Raw genomic sequence first — 20,717 nt, forward strand, 5'->3', positions numbered from 1 at the left:
CATTTATTTAAAAAAACAACAAACAAACAAACAATGATGTCTAACTCTTAAGACAAAGTATCAGTCCCAGCACGTTCTCTCACTTCCTGGAGTGTGAGATGCTTCCTGAAGCTCCTAGGGGACAGGGACCATGTGTAAACGGTCACCTTTGTAGCCCCTGGCACACTGTAAGTACTCAATAGATTTTAACTGGACAAATAAAAAAATGCATTTGTCATCTCAGATGAGGAGAAACTGCCGTGACAATGCCAAGCCCCAGCTGTCCAAGCTCAGTCTTGCTGCAGAAATTAGACCTGAGCAGATATCGGGTAAGCTGTGGCACAATGTTAGGAATCTTCTCTCCACCAGAAGGTGGGAGATGAAATGGTCCAAGTGCAAGAAGATCATCTGTGGCCCCTCTAGGGATCCGTGAGGTATTTGCCTTCCTCTCCACTCTGTTGCGTCAGCCCGTAGGAATGGGGTTCTGTCCTGGTTCCTGGATTGACTACGAGGTCTTCAAAAGGCCAGAGGGGCTGCTCTACACCTGCCAGGGGTCAAACTCTATTCCCTGTTCTGTACCCACCCATCCCCAAGCACAGGGTAGACACTCACCTGAAGAGGACTGACTGCTCAGACTCTGCCACCTCGGTTCCCCTCCGCCCACCAGATGGGGTCCCACTGACTTGAAGGCCAGATCAGGTCTGCATTTACCCTGCCTGCACACACCCTGCTATTTGGCCATCTCTCCCAAGCTAGTCCCCCCAGACTGAGAGTCATCTGTTCCCAAGGAGCTAGTCTCACCACTGTCTCTGCAATGTCAGCCACGAAATGCACACAACTACTCAAATGCTCACCCCAAATGCCACCAATCCATTTCTAGATGTTCTACTCTGGGAAAAGGTGGGGCTATAAGAGCACAGTGAAGATGGTGAGTAATTTTCCCAAGGACACAAAGGTCCTAAGGGGCAGTGTTAGAACCCAGCCCCCCTGGAGTCCCACCATGCTCCTTCCCCTACCCCACGAACTTTTCTGTTAACCTTCAGCATGACAGACGTACGTCTGCTGGGCGTAGAAGAAGAGCAAAAGCCAGGTACAGCACATCTCAGCACAGAAGGGCATGCCTTCTGCTGCCATCAAGATGACAGCCAAAGTGCCATGGGGGGATGGAAATGGAGGGGCGAGAAGAGGGTGACACAGCTCAGAAATGGGGACTCGCTCAGGCACCCTGGACACGCAGTGTTAGCAAGTGACTCGCAACAGTTTCCCCCATGAAATCGAGATAAACACGAAACGGTCACATTCATCTGATGGAGGAATGCCATGGGACTTGTCTGATTCAGGGCTTACACTCTCACGCTGAATAAACAGCAGCAGTGCTGGCAGACTGACATCTCTACAGGTTAGTGTAATCAGGGAGTAAGGACAACTCGTGTCCAGGATCCACGTAAACTAAAACTTAGCATTTGATGAGCAGTAAGCCAGAGCAGATTAACACAGAATCTCTCAGGTCGGGTTGCTACGGATCTAACGCCGTGGTGGGGGCTCATCAGTGATGAACTCGCGTGGCACTTCCATGTCCGCGTCAACATCCCCCCACCCAATCTCACTGGAGGGTAAGGTCTCTGGCTTGGCCAAACAGACTCAAATTCTTAGTTTCTTCCCTTACTAAGTCCTAAATTTTCCATTTTATCTCAGCAGTACCTACAGTCAATTCTACGCTACAAATAAAACACAACCCCCCTTTGCAATTTAATCATTGGATTCCTGCCCATTAATCATCGCAGACCATTGTTTTAAGCTCTCAGGCAGCTAACTGAATATTTATGCTTTCACAATAACACCAAACACCCCAACATTTTTCTGGCATAAACAGTCTTCTCTGGCACTCACGTTATTAGGCCTATGAGGAAAGATTTAGATGTATGCCAGCTTTACAGATGCTGGAGGGAAGGGAGGTCGGGCGCTTTAAGGAGGCTCAACCTTGACAATGACAGTGACGACAGGTTCAATCATATCCACGTTCACAGGTAAAAGCAAGTTATGCCAATGAGCAAAAGGCAAGAAGATTTCTATCCTTCTTTCCCTGGATGTCCTCATATGCATTTTGTAACATAAGTAAGAAAAAGAGCAATAGCACATCTCTGACCACATTTTTCACTTTCAGCTACCTGTTTTCTTCAATAATTCCTTCTTTCTTACAGAAAGTGCTGCAAACAATGCAAACACTGGGAGCAAGAGAATTTCATTAAGGTAGTCACTTTTGCTTTATAGAGAAAAACTGTTTTTGAAAGAAAGAAAAGAAAATGATCTACTGGCAGGTTGTAAATGGTAATGTTAAAAAAGAAATCCATAGATCTTTTCCCAAAACAGAGCAAAGTCTGTTTTAATATGTACTCATTTTCGTAATATTTGAAACTCAGCCACAACACCTGCCAATTTCTCCATTCCCGTAGGTTTTAACAACGTTTATCTCCAGAGCAGACTTGCAGAAATATGCACACTGGAAACCTAAGCCAAGTAATGATCAGTCCACAGTAATGACCGTGCAAAGCTGTCAATACCTTGGGGAGTCTTTGTCCAGGTAGGGGCACGACCCTGGCCCCTGGGTCTCTGCCAAGCTTCACCCCCACGTGGGAACAAGTGTACTTACGCAGCTCGCCCACTTTCAAGATCTCACACAGCATCTTGGTCAGTTCTATGCTACTGCGGCCAAAGGGACATTCGTGCTTATCTTCCCGGCTACTGTTCTCAAGCACAATCTGCAGTGGGAAAGGGAACAGGTCAGAAAGGGAATTCAGTTGCTGAAACCATCAAGAACATTGGCTCTACTCCAACAGAGAAACGAAGTCCTACTCCAGATCCCTGAATAAGGCTCTTGGGACCAGGACAAAATAGCACACAAAGTATACAGGACCTAGAATTTTGGTTTTCCAAATCTCCTCCAACCCTCTTTGATCCTGAGGGAGCATATTTTGCTTGCTGGTTTCCATTTACACAGAGGTGCCTGTGGAGAGTTTTTCAAACCAGTGAAATTAAGACTTTCTACTTAAGTGAAAAAACTACTCTCTTGTCCTCCAATCCTGTCTTCCCTTTCTTGGGTATAGCAACTCCTTCGGCGACTTCAACTCCTGCATTTAAATCACGTATTTCCCGCAGAAATTTCCAAGAGCTACAAGATCTCAGCCCCTGGCATTAGTTGACTACACCATGCCTGGGAGACAGGAGACACAAACTGGACCAATGAGAGTCCTTCCCTGAGACGTCCTAAAGAGGAAAATGGGCCCAGTCATGCTAACGGTGCCCATGGGGTGTGAGCTCAGGAGTGACCTGGATGTTGGCCTGCAAAAAAAGAAAATGAAGTCAAAATGCAAAGAAAAACAGAGACGAGAGATGGCAAGAGCCACAGAGCATCTGAGTCACTGGCTCCTCTTGCCCCTGTAGCATGGCACTGCCTTGTCCTTGTGGTTTGTTTGTGCCATCCTTGCTCTGAAAATCCTGCTGTCCATCAAGTAAAGTCTCTTTCCTTAAGTTAGCTTGAGATGCTCCTATCACTTACAATTAAGGGAACCAATCCACACGTAGTTTAAACAAAAGCAGAACAAAGCAGAAAAACACTTAAGCTACTAAACTTCAAACTCATATGTCAGCAAAAGGAATGACAAATGAGGAGGCTGCTTATCTCACAAAAGAGCCAGTTTATGGCGTCCGAGGCTGCCTCAGTAGCTCCACGCTCTGCCTGCCTCCCAGCTGCACCTGCCACGACGCTGTGCAGGGAGTTCCTCCTCTGTTGCCCACCTAGATGATGGGCTAACTCTTCAGTGGCAGGAATGGTGCTTTATTCACTTAATCAGCAATGTTAATTGAGCATCTACTATCTTCCAGGAAGATAGCTGGGCCCATAAATGGGGAACAAGATAGACAAGGGTCCTGACCTATCAGCATTCATTCTAATTGAGGGAGACAAATAAATACAAAAGAGGTAGTTACAGTTTACCGCAAACATGATGAGAAAAATGAAATAAACAACTTGTTGAGGTGATAAAGAGTAACATAGAAAGCTTGGGGAGGAGAGTTTAGATAACCAGTTCATCAAGGAAGGTTCTCAGCCTGCAGCGGTCCCCCCGACCCTCAGTTTTGCTTTCCACGGTTTCAGTAACCCACGGTCAATGGCAGTCAAAAAAAATTTTTTTTAATTTATTACTTTTTAATTTTTTAATTTTAACTTCTCAATGTACATTGTAATTGATTTTCATGACCCTTTACTCGTTCCTCTCCCCCCCTCTTCCCCCCACATCATATCTATTCACGTGTCTTAAAAAGTTCAAGGAACTATTGTGATTGTTGTGTCTTCTTCCCCTGCCACCCTTTATTTGTTTGTGTGTTTATTTATTTATTTATCTTTAACTCCCACAAATAAGTGAGAACATGTGGTATTTCTCTTTCTGTGCCTGACTTGTTTTACTTACTGTAATTCTCTCTAGGTCCATCCATGTTGTTGCAAATGGCAGTACTTCATCCTTTTTTATAGCAGAGTAGAATTCCACTGTGTAGATATACCACATTTTCCTTACCCACTCATGCAATGATGGGCATTTGGGCTGGTTCCAAGTATGGCTATTGTAAATAGTACTGCAATAAACATGGAAGAACAGGTATCCCTTTGGCATGATGATTTCCATTCCTCTGGGTATATTCCCAGCAGTGCAATAGCTGGGTCATATGATAGATATATCTGTAATTGTGTAAGGAAACTCCATACCATTTTCCATAAAGGCTGCACCATTTTGCAGTCCCACCAACAGTGTATGAGAGTTCCTTTTTCTCTGCAACCTCTCCAGCACTTATCCTCCTCAGTCTTTTGGATATTAGACATCCAGACTGGAGTGAGATGGTATCTCAAAGTGGTCTTGATTTGCATTTACCAGATGGTAAGTGCTGTTGAGTATTTTTTCATGTGTCTCTTGGCCATTCGTATATCTTCCTTTGAGAAATGCTTGATTAGCTCCTTTGCCCATTTTTGTTGGGTTATTTCATTTTTTGCTGTTAAGTTCTTTGTGTTCCTTGCATATTCGCGATATTAATCCTTTGTCGATGTGTATTTTGAAAATATTTTCTCCCACTCTGTTGGTTGTCTTTTCATGCTGTTGATTGTTTCTTTTGCTGTGCAGAAGCTTTTTAGTTTGATATAATCCCATTTGTTTATTTTTCCTTTAGTTGCCTTTGCTTTTGGGGTCCTATTCATTAAATTTGTACCCACTCCTACTTCCTGGAGTATTTCCCCTATGTTTTCTTTAGGAGTATTTTTGTTGTTGTTTGAGCATGTATATTTAATTCTTTAATCCATTTTGAGTTGACTTTGGTATATGGTGAGAGGTAAGGGTCTAGTTTCATTCTCCTGCATATGGATATCCAGTTTCCCCAGCACCATTTGTTGAAGAGGCAGTCTCTTCCCCAGTGTGTATTCTTGGTGCCTTTATCAAAGATCAGATGGCTGTAGGTGTATGGGTTGATTTCTGGGTTCTCTATTCTATTCCATTGATCCGTGTGTCTGTTTTTATGCCAGTACCATGCTGTTTTGGTTACTACAGCTTTGTAATATAGTTTAAAGTCAGCTAGTGTTATGCCTCCAGCGTTATTTATTATTATTATTATTTTATTTATTTATTTTTTTGGCTCAGGATTGCTTTGGCTATGTGTGGTCTTTTGTTATTCACATAAATGTCTGGATAGTTTTTCCATTTCTGAGAAAAATGTCATTGGAATTTTGGTGGGGATTGCATTGAATCTGTAGATCACTTTGGGCAATATGGACATTTTCACTATGTTAATTCTTCCAATCCAAGAGCATGGGATATCTTTCCATCTTCTTGTGTCCTCTTTAATTTCTCTCAACAGTGATTTGTAGTTCTTTTCATAGAGATTTTTCACATCTTTGGTTAACTTTATTCCTAAGTATTTTATTTTTTTGATGGCTATTGTAAATGGGAAAGCTTTCTTGGTTTCTTTTTCTGCATGTTCACTATTGGAGTATAGAAATACTACTGATTTTTGTGTGTTGTTACTGATGTATCCTGCAACTTTGCTGAAATCATTTATAAACTCTAGGAGATTTTTGGAGAGGCTTTAGGCTGTTCAATAGATAGGATCATGTCATCTGCAAAGAGGGACAGTTTGACTTCATCTTTTCCAATCTTGATGCCCTTTATTTCCTTCTCTTCTCTGATTGCTCTGGCTAGTACTTCCAACACTATGTTGAATAGGAGTGGTGAGAGTGGGCATCCTTGTCTAGTTCCTGTTCAAAATGATACTAGCAGTGAGCTTATCATATATGGCTTTAATTGTGTTGGGATACTTTCTATCTATACCTAACTTGTAGATAGTCTTTATCATGGATGAGTGTTGAATTTTGAAAGCATTTTGTCAAATGCTTTTTCAGCATCTGTAGAAATGATCATATGGGTTTTGTCTTTGCTTTTATTGATATGGTTTACCACATTTACTGATTTGCATATGTTGAACCAACCTTTCATCCCTGGGATAAATCCCACTTGATCATGGTGTATAATTTTGTGTATGTGTTGCTATATTCTGTTAGCTAGTATTTTGTTGAGGATTTTTGCATCTATATTCATCAATGTTATTGGCCTGAAGTTTTCTATTTTTGATGTATCTTTGTCTGGTTTTGGTATCAGGGCAATGATTGCCTCATAGAATGAGTTTGGTGGAACCTGCAGTGAATCCATCTGGTCCTGGGCTTTTCTTTGTTGGGAGCATTCGGATAACAACTTCAATCTCTTTTACTGTTATTGGTCTGTTCAGATTTTGTATATCTTCTTGCCTCAGTTTTGGTAGTTTGTATGTGTCCAGAAATTTATCCATTTCCTCCAGATTTTCAAATTTGTTGGCATATAGTTGTTTATAGTATTCTCTAATGATTTCTTGTATATCTGAGGTGTCAGTTGTAATATCACCTTTTTCATTTCTAATTTTTGTTATTTGGGTGTTCTCTCTTTTTTTCTCAGTTAGCCTTGCTAAAGGTTTCTCAATTTTATTTATCTGTTTAAAAAACCAACTTTTTGTTTCATTAATCTTTTGTACTGTTTTTCAGGTTTCAATTTCATTTAATTCTGCTCTGACCTTAATTATTTCTTTCCATCTACTAACTTTGGGTTTGGATTGTTCTTGTTTTTCTAGATCTTTAAGGTGAAGTGTTAGGTTATTTATTTTCCATCTTTCCACTCTTCTGAAGTAAGCATTTAACACAATAAATTTCTTCCTTAGAACTGCTTTTGCAGTATCCCACAGATTTTGGGATGATGTGTCATTATTTTCATTAGTTCCAAGAAATTTTTTGATTTCCTGTTTAATTTCTTCTTGGACCCATATGTCACTATGTAGAATGTTGTTTAATTTCCATGTGTTTGTACAGTCTGCAGAGTTTTTCTTGTTATTAATTTCTAATTTTAATCCATTGTGATTGGAAAAAATACATGTAATAATTCCAGTTTTTTTGAGTTTGTTGAGACTTGCTTTGTGACCTAACATGTAGTCTATCCTGGAGAATGTTTCATGGGCTGATGAGAAGAATGAATATTCTGAGGTTGTTGGGTGTAATGTTCTGTAGATATCTGCCAAGGCCAATTAGTCTAAAGTGTTGTTTAGATTTCGTGTTTCTCTATTGATTTTTTGCCTAGATGATCTGTCCAATGTTGAGAGTGGGGTGTTCAGGTCCCCTGCTATTATGGTGTTAGTGTCTATCTCATTCTTTAGCTCTAATGGTGTTTGCTTTATAAATCTAGCTGCTCTGATATTGTGTGCAGATATATTTATGATTGCTATGTATTCTTGATGGATAGATGCTTTTATCATTATATAGTGGCCTTCTTTATCTCTTTTTATGGTTTTTGCTTTAAACTCTATTTTATCTGATATAAGAATGTGGAGAGTACTAATATTAATAAAACAAATTTCACAGGACCTAACTTTTAAAAATTACACAAAGAAATGTTAAATTCTTATAAGACAGGATACTTTTCCCAGGCTCAAGTCTCTGTTCTAGATAAAGAATTGTAATGCAGCAAAATTGCTGGCTCAAAGGGCAGGTGTCCTTGGTGCAGGTCAACCTACAGATTGATATGTTGAGAAAGTTGCTTGATTGTTGTGTAAATATACTGAGGAAATTGCTGTAGGAAAAGAAGGTGTTTGCTAAGAAAAAGCTGTGTTGGTAGATCAACTTAACCTTTTATAAATTGCATTATGGAATGTCACTTCGTCTATTTCATTGACATTACTAGTTTCCAATGTTAAAACTATACTTAGGCATAACTCTGCCCATGTCCTTGTGTTCTTTGTAATGATTGAATCAACTGAATTTCTTGTGAAACTTCCTTTTCTTTACAATAAAAGGGAGAAGCTAACTTTGAATCGGGGCCATCACATTCAGCTTTCTTCTCCTACTGGGGAAATTACAGAAGTGCAGTCATTCTGGGCTTCTTTTTTTTAAAAGAAACAAACAAACATAAAAACCCGATGACCGGTAAGGGGATCATAACCCTTGACTTGGTGTTGTCAGCACCACACTCAGCCAGTGAGCCAACCGGCCATCCCTATATATAGGGTCCGAACCTGTGGCCTTGGTGTTATCAGCACCGCACTCTCCCGAGTGAGCTATGGGCCAGCCCTATTCCGGGCTTCTCTATGCATTCATAGTGCTGTGAGTAATTGAGTAATTCTTTTTTATGTCTCCATTACACAGGGGGAAGTGTAACATAAGAATAGCTACTCCAGCTCATTTTTAATTCTATTTGCATGATATATCTTTTTCCATCCTTTCACTCATAGTTTATGTGAGTCTTTACAGGTCAGGTGAGTCTCTTGAAGGCAGCATATTGTTGGGTCATCTTTTTAATCCCGTCAGTCAATCTGTGTCTTTTGAGTGGGGACTTGAATCCCTTTATATTTAGAGTTATTATTGAAAAGGTGTTGATTTACTCCTAGCATTTTATTGATTTTTGTTTAGATGTATTAAGTACCTTGTTTCTTTCTTCCTAATTTTCTGTTTGTCTTCTGTATGTTGGTTTCTTGGGGTGAAAGATAAACTACTTTTTCCTTTATTGTTAGCATTTTTGTTTTGCTGGTAGGTTTTGTTCTTTCTTGAGTATTCATGGCAATGACAGTTGTTTTTTAGGTATCAAACCCAGTACTTCCTTGAGAATTTCTTGTAAGGCTGGTCGTGTGGTAGTGAACTCATGCAGTTTTTGTTTGTCTGAGAAATATACTATTTGTCCTTCATTTTGGAGGGATAGCCTTGCTGCATAAAGTATTCTTGGCTGGCAATTTTTGTCCTTTAGTATTTTGAATGTATCATCCCATTCTTTTCTGGCTTTTCGGGTTTCTGATGAAAAGTCTGATGTTATTCTGATTGGGGCTCCCTTACAGGTGACTTGCTGCTTCTTTCTTGCAGCTTTTAAGATTCTCTCTTTGTCTTTGAGTTTTGCCAGTTTGACTATCACATGTCTTGGAGAAGACCTTTTTTGGGCTGAATATGTTTGGGGATCTTTGGGCATCCTGAATCTGGAGATCTGTGACTTTCCCTATACCTGGGAATTTTTCTGCTATTATTTCATTGAATATGTTTTCAATGCTATTTCCTTTTTCCTCCCCTTCTGGAATACCCATGATTCGGCTACTTGAGCACTTAAGGTTGTCTGTTATCTCTCTTTGATTTCCTTCAATTTTTTAAATTCTTTTTTCTTTTTTCTGGTCTGCTTGCATTAATTCAAACAGCCTGTCTTCAAGTTCAGAAATTCTCTCTTCTGCTTGTTCTAGCCTGCTGGTTAGACTCTCTGTTGTGTTTTTTATTTCATTGAATGAATCCTTCTGCTCCACAAGCTCTGCTACCTTGTTTTTCAAGGCATTGATTTCTTTGTACATTTCTTCTTTCAGATCCTTTATAATTTTTCTCATTTCATTGTGCTATCTACCTGAGTTTTCTTGTATCTCCTTTAGTTTCCTTAGAACTATTGCTCTAAATTCCTTGTTAGTCATTGCAAAGACTTCCTGCTCTATAGGATCTAGAGCTTGAGAGTTATTATTTTTCTTTGGTGGTGATGTACTTTCTTGATTTTTCATATTTCTATTATCTTTCCTTTGATGTTTTGTCATTGTGGCAGGAGGTATCACAGTCCACTCATTTCACCTGATGTCTGGCTTGGATCCTGAAAGGACTGCCAATTCTGTGCAGCAGGAACTAGCCTGGGCTAGAGGTCCCATAGCACCCACCTTTTCCAACAAGTCTGTCTCGGGGCACATGGGCCCAGAGGCTCTCAAGTCTCTCTAAGAGGTGGGGACTGTCCTGGGTTGGAGGTCTCATGGTGCCTGCCTTTCCCAGTGCAGCTGACTCAGTGCATGTGGGCCCCACAGCTCTCAGGCCTCTCTGAGCAGTGGACACTGGCCTGGACTCGGTTCCCATGGTGAGTGGCTCCTGCCTGTTCTGCTGCAGATCTCGGGTCTCCTGTTGTTGCTCTCCAGGAGTTACAAGTTGGTCACTTTGTGGGAAAGAGCAACACCAGGAACCATCTACTCCACCATCTTGACCAGAACTTGGCCCAGTGAAAAAATTTTAAATGAATAATTCCAGAAATAAACAATTCATAAGTTTTCAATTGTGTGCTGTTCTGAGTAGTGTGATGACATCTCCGTCCATCCCACTCCGTTCCACTCAGGACATGAATCCTCTCCTTGTCCAGTGGGTCCGTGCTGTCAATGTTCCCCACCCATCAGTTATCCACATTGCTGGACACTGTCATGTCTCAGTGATGCAGGGTCACTCAAAGCAGGTGATCCTCCTTCTGACATATCTCTAGAAGGTCAGCAGTACCCCAATGCTACATCACATGCCTACATCCCTCACCTCGCGTCCTTTCATGACACAGGCACTGCATCATCTCACGTCATCACAAGAAGGGGAGGACCATGCGAGATGTTTTGAGAGACAGGCTACGTTCACATAACTCTCGTTACAGTACATTGTTATAATTGTTCTATTTTATTATTAGGTGTTGTTGTTAATCTCTTACTGTGCCTAATTTGTAAGTTAAACTTTATCATAGGTGTGTATGAATGGGAAAACATCTAGTATAAGAGTATATAGGGTTTTGTCCCATCTGCAGTTTCAGGCATCCATTGGGGGTCTTGGAACATATCCACTGCAGATAAGGGGGGACTACGGTATTGAGAATAGAATCAAGGGATGAAAAAGAGCTTGCTATGCCGAGGTCTGTGCGAAAGAACATTCCAGGTAAGGGGATCAAGGTTAGAGCCCCTCGAGGTGGGCCAGGTGCTGTCTTCAGGGAACACATGTCTGGGCTGTTTTTTCTCTGAGAAAGCAACGAAGGACCGTGGCTGGAGTCCCCCACAGCCTTGTTCCCTCTTCCTGGTCTCTTCCAGACAATCTGCCTGAGCCCAAAGAGCCTCATTAGACTCTGAGCCTGACTCATCCTCTTCCTTTCGAGGAAACACTTTCTGGTTCTAATGGGGAATTCCAGTTCAGGAAAACAGGATGGGGGGACAACTACATTTCCACCGATCACTGAATCTTATTTCTCTTTTGAAAATTTTATATCTGAGACAGCCAGATCCAAGTGCAAATCTGGATCTCCTGATGAAGCGGAAACGAACTGAAAAAATCAGAGCAAGACAGAATGTAAAACAAAGACAGAAGACAGGTAGTTTTCAGCTGGCTCCAGCTCCAGGGAGCACATTTCCTTGTATTTCACATTAGCATGCTATTAACATTTCATGAGCACATCAATATTTAACAAGGATGTGATCTGAATACACTGTAGGTGGAATTACTGCAGCCAATAATTGTTCAGGAAACATTTCCAAGGCACAGTTTATTAGCAGGCACTAAATTAAGTAGTCATTTAAGTAATCAATATGTAAATCAGCTGGAGAAGCCTTTCTTTATTTTTTAATGCACCATCCATCTTATCATATTTACCTTCCTAAAGAAAAAGAAACCTTCCTCCTTGACGAATTTCTGCAGTTAGGGCAGACAAATAACGTTACTTGTGTATGTTTTAAGGTCAATATTCTTACAGAAATAGAGTTTTAGAAAAAAAATCATAGTCTTTTTAGGAAAGACTATGAATATGACTGTTACTAATTAGATATTAGTACAGTGACAGACAATTCTTAAACTGAACGGGTAGCTTTTTTCCCCCCCACACATGGACGTATCTATATTCAATTTCAACATTTTGGTATTAACCCTGTCTACCTAGGAAATTTTGAAAAGCTCCTTTTGGAAGTATCAAAGCATATTTTCCATCTTTATTTCCCCCTTACTCTTCAACTGTTCCCAAAGAGAAGCCACAATGAATGAAGTACTGAAACCTGCTGCTATCGCTAATCTTAGAGCAGGTCACACAGCAAAGAAGTTGTCACTATCTGAATGTTTTACGAAACAAAAACAGCAGATATCTGTGCAGTATTAAGTATATTTTATAAAATGCTTTATAGTTTACAGAGTACATTCACATATTCTCTATCAGCTGACTCCCAAGGAGTCCGTAACACTGATAAGGCAGGTGTTCCTATCAGTCTGTTAAGAATGGTGAAACGAAAGGACGAGAGACTTGCTTGGACCACAGAGCTAGCCTATGTCAGTCAGTCCTGGAGTTTAGTTCTTAAGGTCTTCAATGACCAAAACTCTTCCTGCCCCTTTACAGTTTACACACTGGCTTCACATAAACATTGCCATGGAACGCAGGGGATTTCATGTCTACAGAGACTAAGGGAACTTTTACTAATTTCCTCTGTCTCATTGGAGTGGGTCGTTACATCCCAGCACATCCCAGACAAAGCGATGAGGTTCTCCGGCACCTCATGTATGTCCTGAAGATCAGCATCCGTTGCTCAGGGTGACTGACCAAAGCTGTGGTGGGGTGTCCCCACAGATTTTATTTCCGTAAATTCCAGGCCCCTCTCTGGGTGTTCTTCTCCAGCTGTGTGCATCAGGAGCCTGTCTGGCTTGGGCATGACCACTGAACACAAGGCCAGCCACACTCAAGGACCCCTGGCTTCTGGCTCCCGGGAACCCCCTGCCCTCGTGGCCTCAGCATCCCTCCTGACTCACGTTCAGCTGGTTTCCCTAACACACTGGCTTCCAGGTTCTGTTCACTCCCCACTGGGGGAGAGGCCAGTACTGGAGCCAGCCTCGGGGATTGCAGGGACTGTCGGCCCTGACTCTGACACAAAGCTGCTGGGGAGCATCAATAACAGAGAGACCCTGGGCACTGCACGAGCAGGACAGGCTGGACAGGCACTGCAGCTCTGTGTGAGACACAGGGATGTCACATAAAACTCAGCTCATGGGACGGGGCTGCATATCAAGTCATGTAACAAAGGCAAAGCGCCTCGAGGAGACTTCGCAGGCTGAGTGTACCAGCCCCTCCTGCCCTCTCTCTTCCTGTCCCGGGGTGGCCCTTGGCCAGCTTCCCACGCAGCACTTCACCAGCAACTAAGCCAAAATCGTGACCGCAGTGAGACGGGTCCCTGATGACGGTCTCTGGGGACATATGGAAGTAAACCAGAGGGCTTCCTGTCATTTTAGCATGAGAGGCATAAAGATAAAGTAGCGTCCGCACCTACTCGCACCATAAATGCAAGACAGGAAGCCCCTGTGCTCACGTTCAAGCAGGAAATTGCCCCAGGAATACAGGGCGGACAAGCGTGGAGAATGAGCAAGGACCTCGAGAAGCAAGTCACTCCATGGCATGATGTCTCTGAAATAAAGTCCCCAAACTAAACAGTCCTAATGCATTCTCCGTTGGTACCAGTGCTAATGATGATCGGTCCCAGAGGCAAGCATGAGAGGAAACACTGAGCTGCCTCAAGGGGGAGGCAGAAGAGGTTAACTGTGACCGTGAATTTTGAGCAAGTTCATGAAACAAACATGCCAAAGCCCTCATATGATGATTTTAGATGGGCAGAGGAAGAACACTAAAATTATAGAAAGTATGCCCAGCAGATAAATAAAATAGAACAAACCAGAGTTACATGCTGTGAGTCCACGGATTCACCTATAGGGAAAGCGAGGCTCCAAAGTAAATAAACCTAAAGGAGAAAAGCCTCAAAGATGCAGTGACGGATACATAGGAGTTAACATTTATAGAAAGCACTTATCTGCAGACCTTGTTGTAAAGGCTTTGCACCGAGCGTCTCATTTCATGCACATGTGCTAACACAGGAAGAAGCACAGCATTATCCCACTTTACCCAGACAGAAGCAGAGGCCGCGATGTGTGGACGGTCTAAGGTCACACAGAACAGAAATAAATAGACCCGGAATGAGAACTTAGGTGGCCTGACCCTGGAGCACACATTCTTGGTTACTGATTCCTACTGATAAAGGAGAGAGTGGAATATTAACAAAGCTTTGAGTGGTGACATGGTAGCAGATGAGTGGACGGCCCTGCAGCTCTGGACAGAACCCAACTTCCTAGATCTACTTCCAACAGGGGAAGTCTACTTCTTGGTGACTTTGTACACATTCCTTAACCTCAGTTTTCTCCTATAAAAATAGGGACAGGAAACCCCTCATTGTAAAGATTAAATTTTAAAAACGGAGGTTAAGAGCTCCTCTATTCCTGAAACACCGCAAATGTCCCATGATGAAAACAATTGACGTGCCACTATCATGATAATTACGTGGACTCTTGCTCCAGAGCCTTACCATTTGCATCTCTGAAATATTTTTATAGCTCTAGGGCAAAGCTATTGAAGAAGACAGAACACAACTGCTGTAGCGATTACTAATCTTGCTCCTTGGCAAAGTAAGGACTCAGGTGGAATCCGATGTTCTCTCTGGCTGAGGCGAGTTTCCTGAGGTTCTTCTGGCGTCTCTTTACCACCACGGTTCTCAAGGTTTAGGGTGCATCAGAATCACCTGGAGGGACCACTGGGCTTCCCCAGAGTTTGATTCAGCAGGTATAAGGTGAAACCCAAGAAAATAAGCAAGTCAGTAAACCCAACCCTAAATTTTTCTGAGACAATGGGAAGATTGAAGAAGAGAGTGTTAGAAAAGCATTTGAGAGAATATTTAAAAATTATTTTTAGAAGCATACCCTTAGAAAAAGAAAAAGAAAAAAAAGAACATTTCCCTCACTTTCCCTGATCTTTAAGGGGCTATCTAGAGAGGGACCACTGTCCATGGTAGTCCAGGGCTGAAGAGTAATCCCCCAGGCCTTTGCACTGGGCGAATGACAGCAAGCAGCTGAGATGGGCTTTCAGAAGGTTGCAAATGATCGCATTAGAAGTCTGAGTGTAACCAACCACCAGGGAAAAGAACGCCCACCGCTGAGTTTGCAAAAACTTTTAAAAAGCTGTTTTCAAGAGCCAAAGAACAATGCATCCCAGGAACAGGAGAAAAAGAATGTATAAGAGGTCATATTGATGAAAGAACTGAAGTAGAACATGCACACAGGGAACCGCGATAAATAACAATCTGGACAAATGAGAGGAACAGTATAAAACCCAAGTAATGAGGTGAAATGCTTCCAGAATAAAATTAGGCAATTGCACATACAGAGGCATAATAAAGGCCATAAATATAAAATGGCAAGGAATTGACTGGGTAATGGTGTAGTAATTAAAGCCTGGAGGTTCATAATAGACCTCGAATTGAACGTTAATCAACCAAAAAGAAATGCTCCCTGCACTTGGTGTCGTGCAACAAAAGCAGGACGTGTGGAACGCACGGTGCAATGCCAGCCTCGCTCTGCAGAGAGGCCTCCCTCTGAGCCTTGAGTTGGGCAGCACGAAGAGGGGAAAGGATTAAATAACAGCAGGGGTGACTGGTGTTTGTACCTACACAGTGACCCCAACATCGCTGAGGGAAGCCGAAGAAACAGCTCTGATGACTCTGCAAAGGCCAGAAGGTAGCAGGGGCGTTTCCCCAGATGACTCCCCCATCAGTGAAGCTGGGCTGGAAGACCTCTCCCCTTAGGCCTATGTATGTGTTCCGGGGCCCAAGGGTGGGTGTAGATGTGGTGGGCACCTGCAGGCATCGCTACGGGTTGTTCATCTAAAGCAGGGGTTCTCAAACTTGAGCTTGCATTGGAATTCTCTGGAAGCTTATTAAAACATAGATTGCTGGGCCCCACCCCTAGAATTATGGTTTAATTGTTCTGGGGTGGACCCAAGAATCTGCATTTCTAACAAGTGCCCAGGTAACGTGGATGCTGCTGGTTCGGGGCCCCACTTTGTGACTGATCTAAAGTTATGCCGCATCTATACTCCCACTTTTCACCATTAGCAAAACTCCTGTCTTTAAAGACGTGGAAAGCAATGAGAGTCAATGGAAAAAGAAATAAATCTGGTTGTTTTGGGGTCAGGAGTTTTTCTGTGACTAATAAAAAATGTCTTAATAAATAAGGGTTAACATCCATAGAAAGAGAATGTAGATTGGTGGCTGCCAGGGGCTGCAGAGAACGGGGAATGGGAGCGAGCACTTAACAGGAATGGGCTTTCCTTGTGAGGTGGTGACAATGTCATGGAACCAGAGACAGGTGGCAGTCACACAGCACTGGGAATTGTACTAGATGCTGCCGAACTGTTCACTTTAATATGGTTAATTTTATGGTATGTGAATATCACCTCAATTAAAAGAAAGTACCTGTAAAATGATTACCAGGTGCAAACTCTCAGTTGTTTAGCTCATCTGGTCCTCACAAGCCCTTAAAGCAGGATTACATTTTACAGATGCAGAAGCCATGCCTTGGAGCTTAAGTAACTTCTCTGCATCTAGGACTAACCAGACAGGGACACTGCTATTGTTTGAATGCTGGTGTCCCCTCCAAAATTCATGTTGAAACTCAATCACCACTGCAACAGTATTAAGAGGTGTGGCCTTTGGGAGGTGATTAAGTCATGAGGCCTCTGCCCTGGTGAATGGGACTGGCACCCTCGTGAAAGTGCTCGAGGTTGAAGGTCACCCTCCTACCCTTCCGTCCCTTCTGCCACGTGAGGACCAAGGCTTGTCCCCTCCAGAAGACGCAGCAACAAGGTGACATTTCGGAAGCAGACAGCAGCCCTCACCAGACACCAGTCCTGCTGGTGCCTTGATTTTGAACTTCCCAGACTCCAGAACCACAAGAAATAAATGTCTATTGTTTATAATTGACTAAGTGTGTAGTATTTTATTATAGCACCACAGAAACTAAGATGGTACTATAGTGATGGTTCAGAAATGGCCCCAGATGGCAGTCCAACAGGACACCAGGGACAGAGCCCTGGGAATGTGAGGGGGAAGGTGAGGCCCCCAGAGTCCTGTGGTCCCTGCTGATGGAGGACACCATTGCACACTGCTCAGTGCACACCACACACACTTCCTTGCACTAGTGTTTGGAAGTTCATACTCTAAATTATTGCACAGACATGTATATCCTAGTTCTTCTCAAACGTTAAAGTCGTCACAAATCACCTGGGGATCTTGTTAAAATGCAGACTCTGACTCAGCAGGTGTGGGCGGGGCCTGAGGTCTCACATCTCTAACAAGCTCCCAGACGATGCTGATGCTGGAAGTCCAAGGTCTACATTTTGAAAAACAAGCCACTACTTCCCCAAATCTATCAGCTGGGTTCTAACCCCGCTCCTCCCCACATCCCTACAGGATATCGCCCTTTGATTAATTCATTCATCTGACAAGTATTCTTTAAGCATTTAGTATTTCTGAGCAACTTGCTAGATGTTAAAAATATGTGTATGAACAAAATACCATTTTGATGGTCGTGCAATCTATTTGGAAGATACAAGGGGATGGAATTTGTAGCGTGGACACACTTTCATTTCCCCGGTACCTCTTCTGTGTACTTTTTCCTACACTGTTTGCATTTTTTACAGGAAGTATCGCCTTCTGCAGTGAAGGTACATGTGACCTTCAGTGGGCAAGCAGGGGGGCTTCAGCGGGAGGGTGAACCTTGAGTCTAGTCCTATAGGAGAGGAAACTGATGCCAGGCTCCTCTGAGGCATCTTTCAAACATTCCAAACCAGAGGTGAGCTACGGAATGCAGTGGAGATTAATTACAGCTGGGATGGGTGCTGGGTGACAGTGCAGATGCCCCTCTGCATCGTGGGCAATATCAGCAAGAAATCTCAAGATCACAGGGTAGAATTTTGACTTACTCAACGTCGTATTACTGAACACAAATCCCTCCCCTGTCCTTCAAGGGAACTGCAAAGACACCAAGATGTTTGTCTGACAGTCACTGTTGGAAGAATAATTAGGTTTGACATCTCTCGAGCCTGATTCCTTACTGAAAAGTTGTCACCACTGTCTTAACAGTTATTGCAGTCTTAAAGCAAAGGTACCCTCCACATGCACTGTCTGAAACATATTTGGATATAACTTGCTCTTCAAAAGAAACACATTCCGGGAGAGCTGGTGGTGAAATGAGTTCCTCCAAGTCAGCGCCCACCGCGTTCTCTCGCTTGGCTCACAGACCCAGAACTTCCCTCTGGTTTAGGAGAACAGACTTGTGGGGATGGAAGGATGAGGAGAGAGAACAATTTTGCATCATTCTCTTCTGGAAAAACAATAAATCAACCATTTCAGAAACATATTTTTGAATGGAAAAATATTTTCTGATTATGGATATGCTAAGTTAGCTACAAAGGGAAAATTATTGATTGAAACCTAATTGAGAAATTAGGTCATAAGTTGTTTTACTTGAAGTTAAAGTCATGTAAAAAGTAAACCTTTTTTCTATTAAATCCTACCTTTTAAATGGAATTTGTCTCATCACATCTCATTCTGTACAAGAATCCCAAATCTCAGCTATTCCTGCTGAAGGAGGGACCCTCTGTGTGGGTGGCCCCCTAGGGGGACAGGCCCAGAGGTGATTCCCTCCTTTGGAAACTGCCCATGACACCACTCCCCTGCACCTCCCCTCTGCACCTGTCCCAATTTTCTTTCTCCTTCAGACCCACCCCAAATGTCACTTTCTCCAAAAAGTCTTGTGCAACTCTTTCCTCTAAGACCCTGCAACCCTTTATTTATATATTTCTTACTGAAATCCTCTCTTTCTGTCCCAAATTGTGGTGAAGTATATGTGTTTTACCCTCCCTGATGGGGTCGAGTCTGGAGGTAGGGAAGCATGCCTTCCTCACCTGTGAACCTCTCACACCACATCCGTCATGCATACAGTAGCCACTTATTTAAAAAGTAATTACTGAGCAAGTGAACAGAGAGTGCAGAACACAACTCTGGCCTCTGGTTGGGCTGGCAGTGCCCACCGAGGGTCAGTCAGTGCCATGGTTTGAATGTCTCCCCCAAAACTCATGTTGGAACTTAATTCCCAGGGTGGCAGTATTGAGAGGTGGGGCCTTTAAGAGGTGATTGGATCATGTTGGATTAATCCAGTCATGGATTAATGGGTTAACGAGTTAATGGATTAATGGGTTATCCTGGGAACAAAACTGGTGGCTTTATAAGAAGAGGGAGACCTGAGCTGGCATGTGAACATGCTCTCACCACCTGGGACTCCGTAGAGTCCCTACCAGGAGAAGGCTCTCAGCAGACATGCCCCCAGATCCTGGACTTCCCAGCATCTAAAGCAGTATGAAATAAATTCCATTTCTTTATAAATTACTTAGTTTCAGGTATTCTGTCATAAGCAACAGAAAACAGACCAAGTCAGCATCTCTGTCCTTCATGGTGAACACCTACTTTCCAGGTTATAACACAAGACTTTCCGTAATTTATTATCTCTATACCTTCAGTTACATCCTAAGCGAGTCACAATCTTCCTCTTATTCCTGTGATCTGTACTCCCTATGCCGCTTGACCTTGTGGATTCTATCAGAAGCCAGGGCCTCCAACCTCACTCTGTATCGTGAGGGGGCTCCGGACCCCAAGTTACTCTGCACTCAGGGCACGTATCCACACACAGAACCCACACTGCAGAGCAAAACTCATTGGGAAACCGTATGTGTCAAATGCACGTGCCCGGTGTGCCCCAGGGACGATGTGGCCATGGAAGGACAACTCAGAAGTGAATCTTCACTGGGCTGAAGCCCACATTCCCAAGGCCTGTTTAGGAAAACTGTGCACTCAAACCTGTGCACTGTGGAAATAAACACTTACAGAAGGTTGGAATGTGTGAAAAATATCCTTACTTGTGTGTTTATGGAAAACACTTGGCAGGCATTTGCTATAAATGCTTCCCGTAAATGAGGACCAGCAGGAAAATGTATGAGACGACAGAAGCCAACTCCCACAGCACAGGAATGTCCCCTTCCACGTACTGCACAGGCTATCTCCTCTCCTCCCTCCAGTCACCCACAAACGAGGCCTCAGGAATCTGGGTGTGCGAGACGGGGACGGGGGTGCAGAGAAGGGGCCATTTGCAAAGGGCCTGTAGAGCTCCTCATCCCACGCTGGAGTACAGAAAGAGGAACCTACCCGTGTTTCCTAGGTGATAAGGCCCCCTAATCGGACCTCCTTCCCCTTCATGCATATTGGATAGCAGTTCTGATGCCAAGTCCCCTCTTCCACCTGGAAACACGCCCTCAACACCCACCCTGTTTTCCCTGCCTGGAGACTGGCCCGCCTCTCAGTTAACTCTAGGATGCTTTGAGGTGAAAAGTGGAAAACGGAAAACAAGAGGTTCAAAAATATCTCTTTAGAGCAAGATGAGCAGGGGCATTTCTCTTAACTTCTCTATAATTGGCCGA

At 43.1% G+C, this 20,717-nt stretch overlaps 1 protein-coding gene across 3 annotated transcripts in view; it reads right to left on the reverse strand.

The window, feature by feature from the left end:
• Positions 1–20,717, reverse strand: part of ELMO1 (engulfment and cell motility 1) — a 549,163-nt gene that overhangs the window by 252,032 nt on the left and 276,414 nt on the right. For all 3 annotated transcript variants that reach the window (XM_063113910.1, XM_063113909.1, XM_063113911.1), the window contains one exon: positions 2,630–2,738. In XM_063113910.1, the coding sequence (XP_062969980.1) occupies positions 2,630–2,738 (109 nt within the window). The remainder of the gene's footprint in view (positions 1–2,629; positions 2,739–20,717) is intronic.

Source organism: Cynocephalus volans, chromosome 11 (assembly GCF_027409185.1).
Source record: "Cynocephalus volans isolate mCynVol1 chromosome 11, mCynVol1.pri, whole genome shotgun sequence".
NCBI classification, from domain to species: Eukaryota; Metazoa; Chordata; class Mammalia; order Dermoptera; family Cynocephalidae; genus Cynocephalus; species Cynocephalus volans.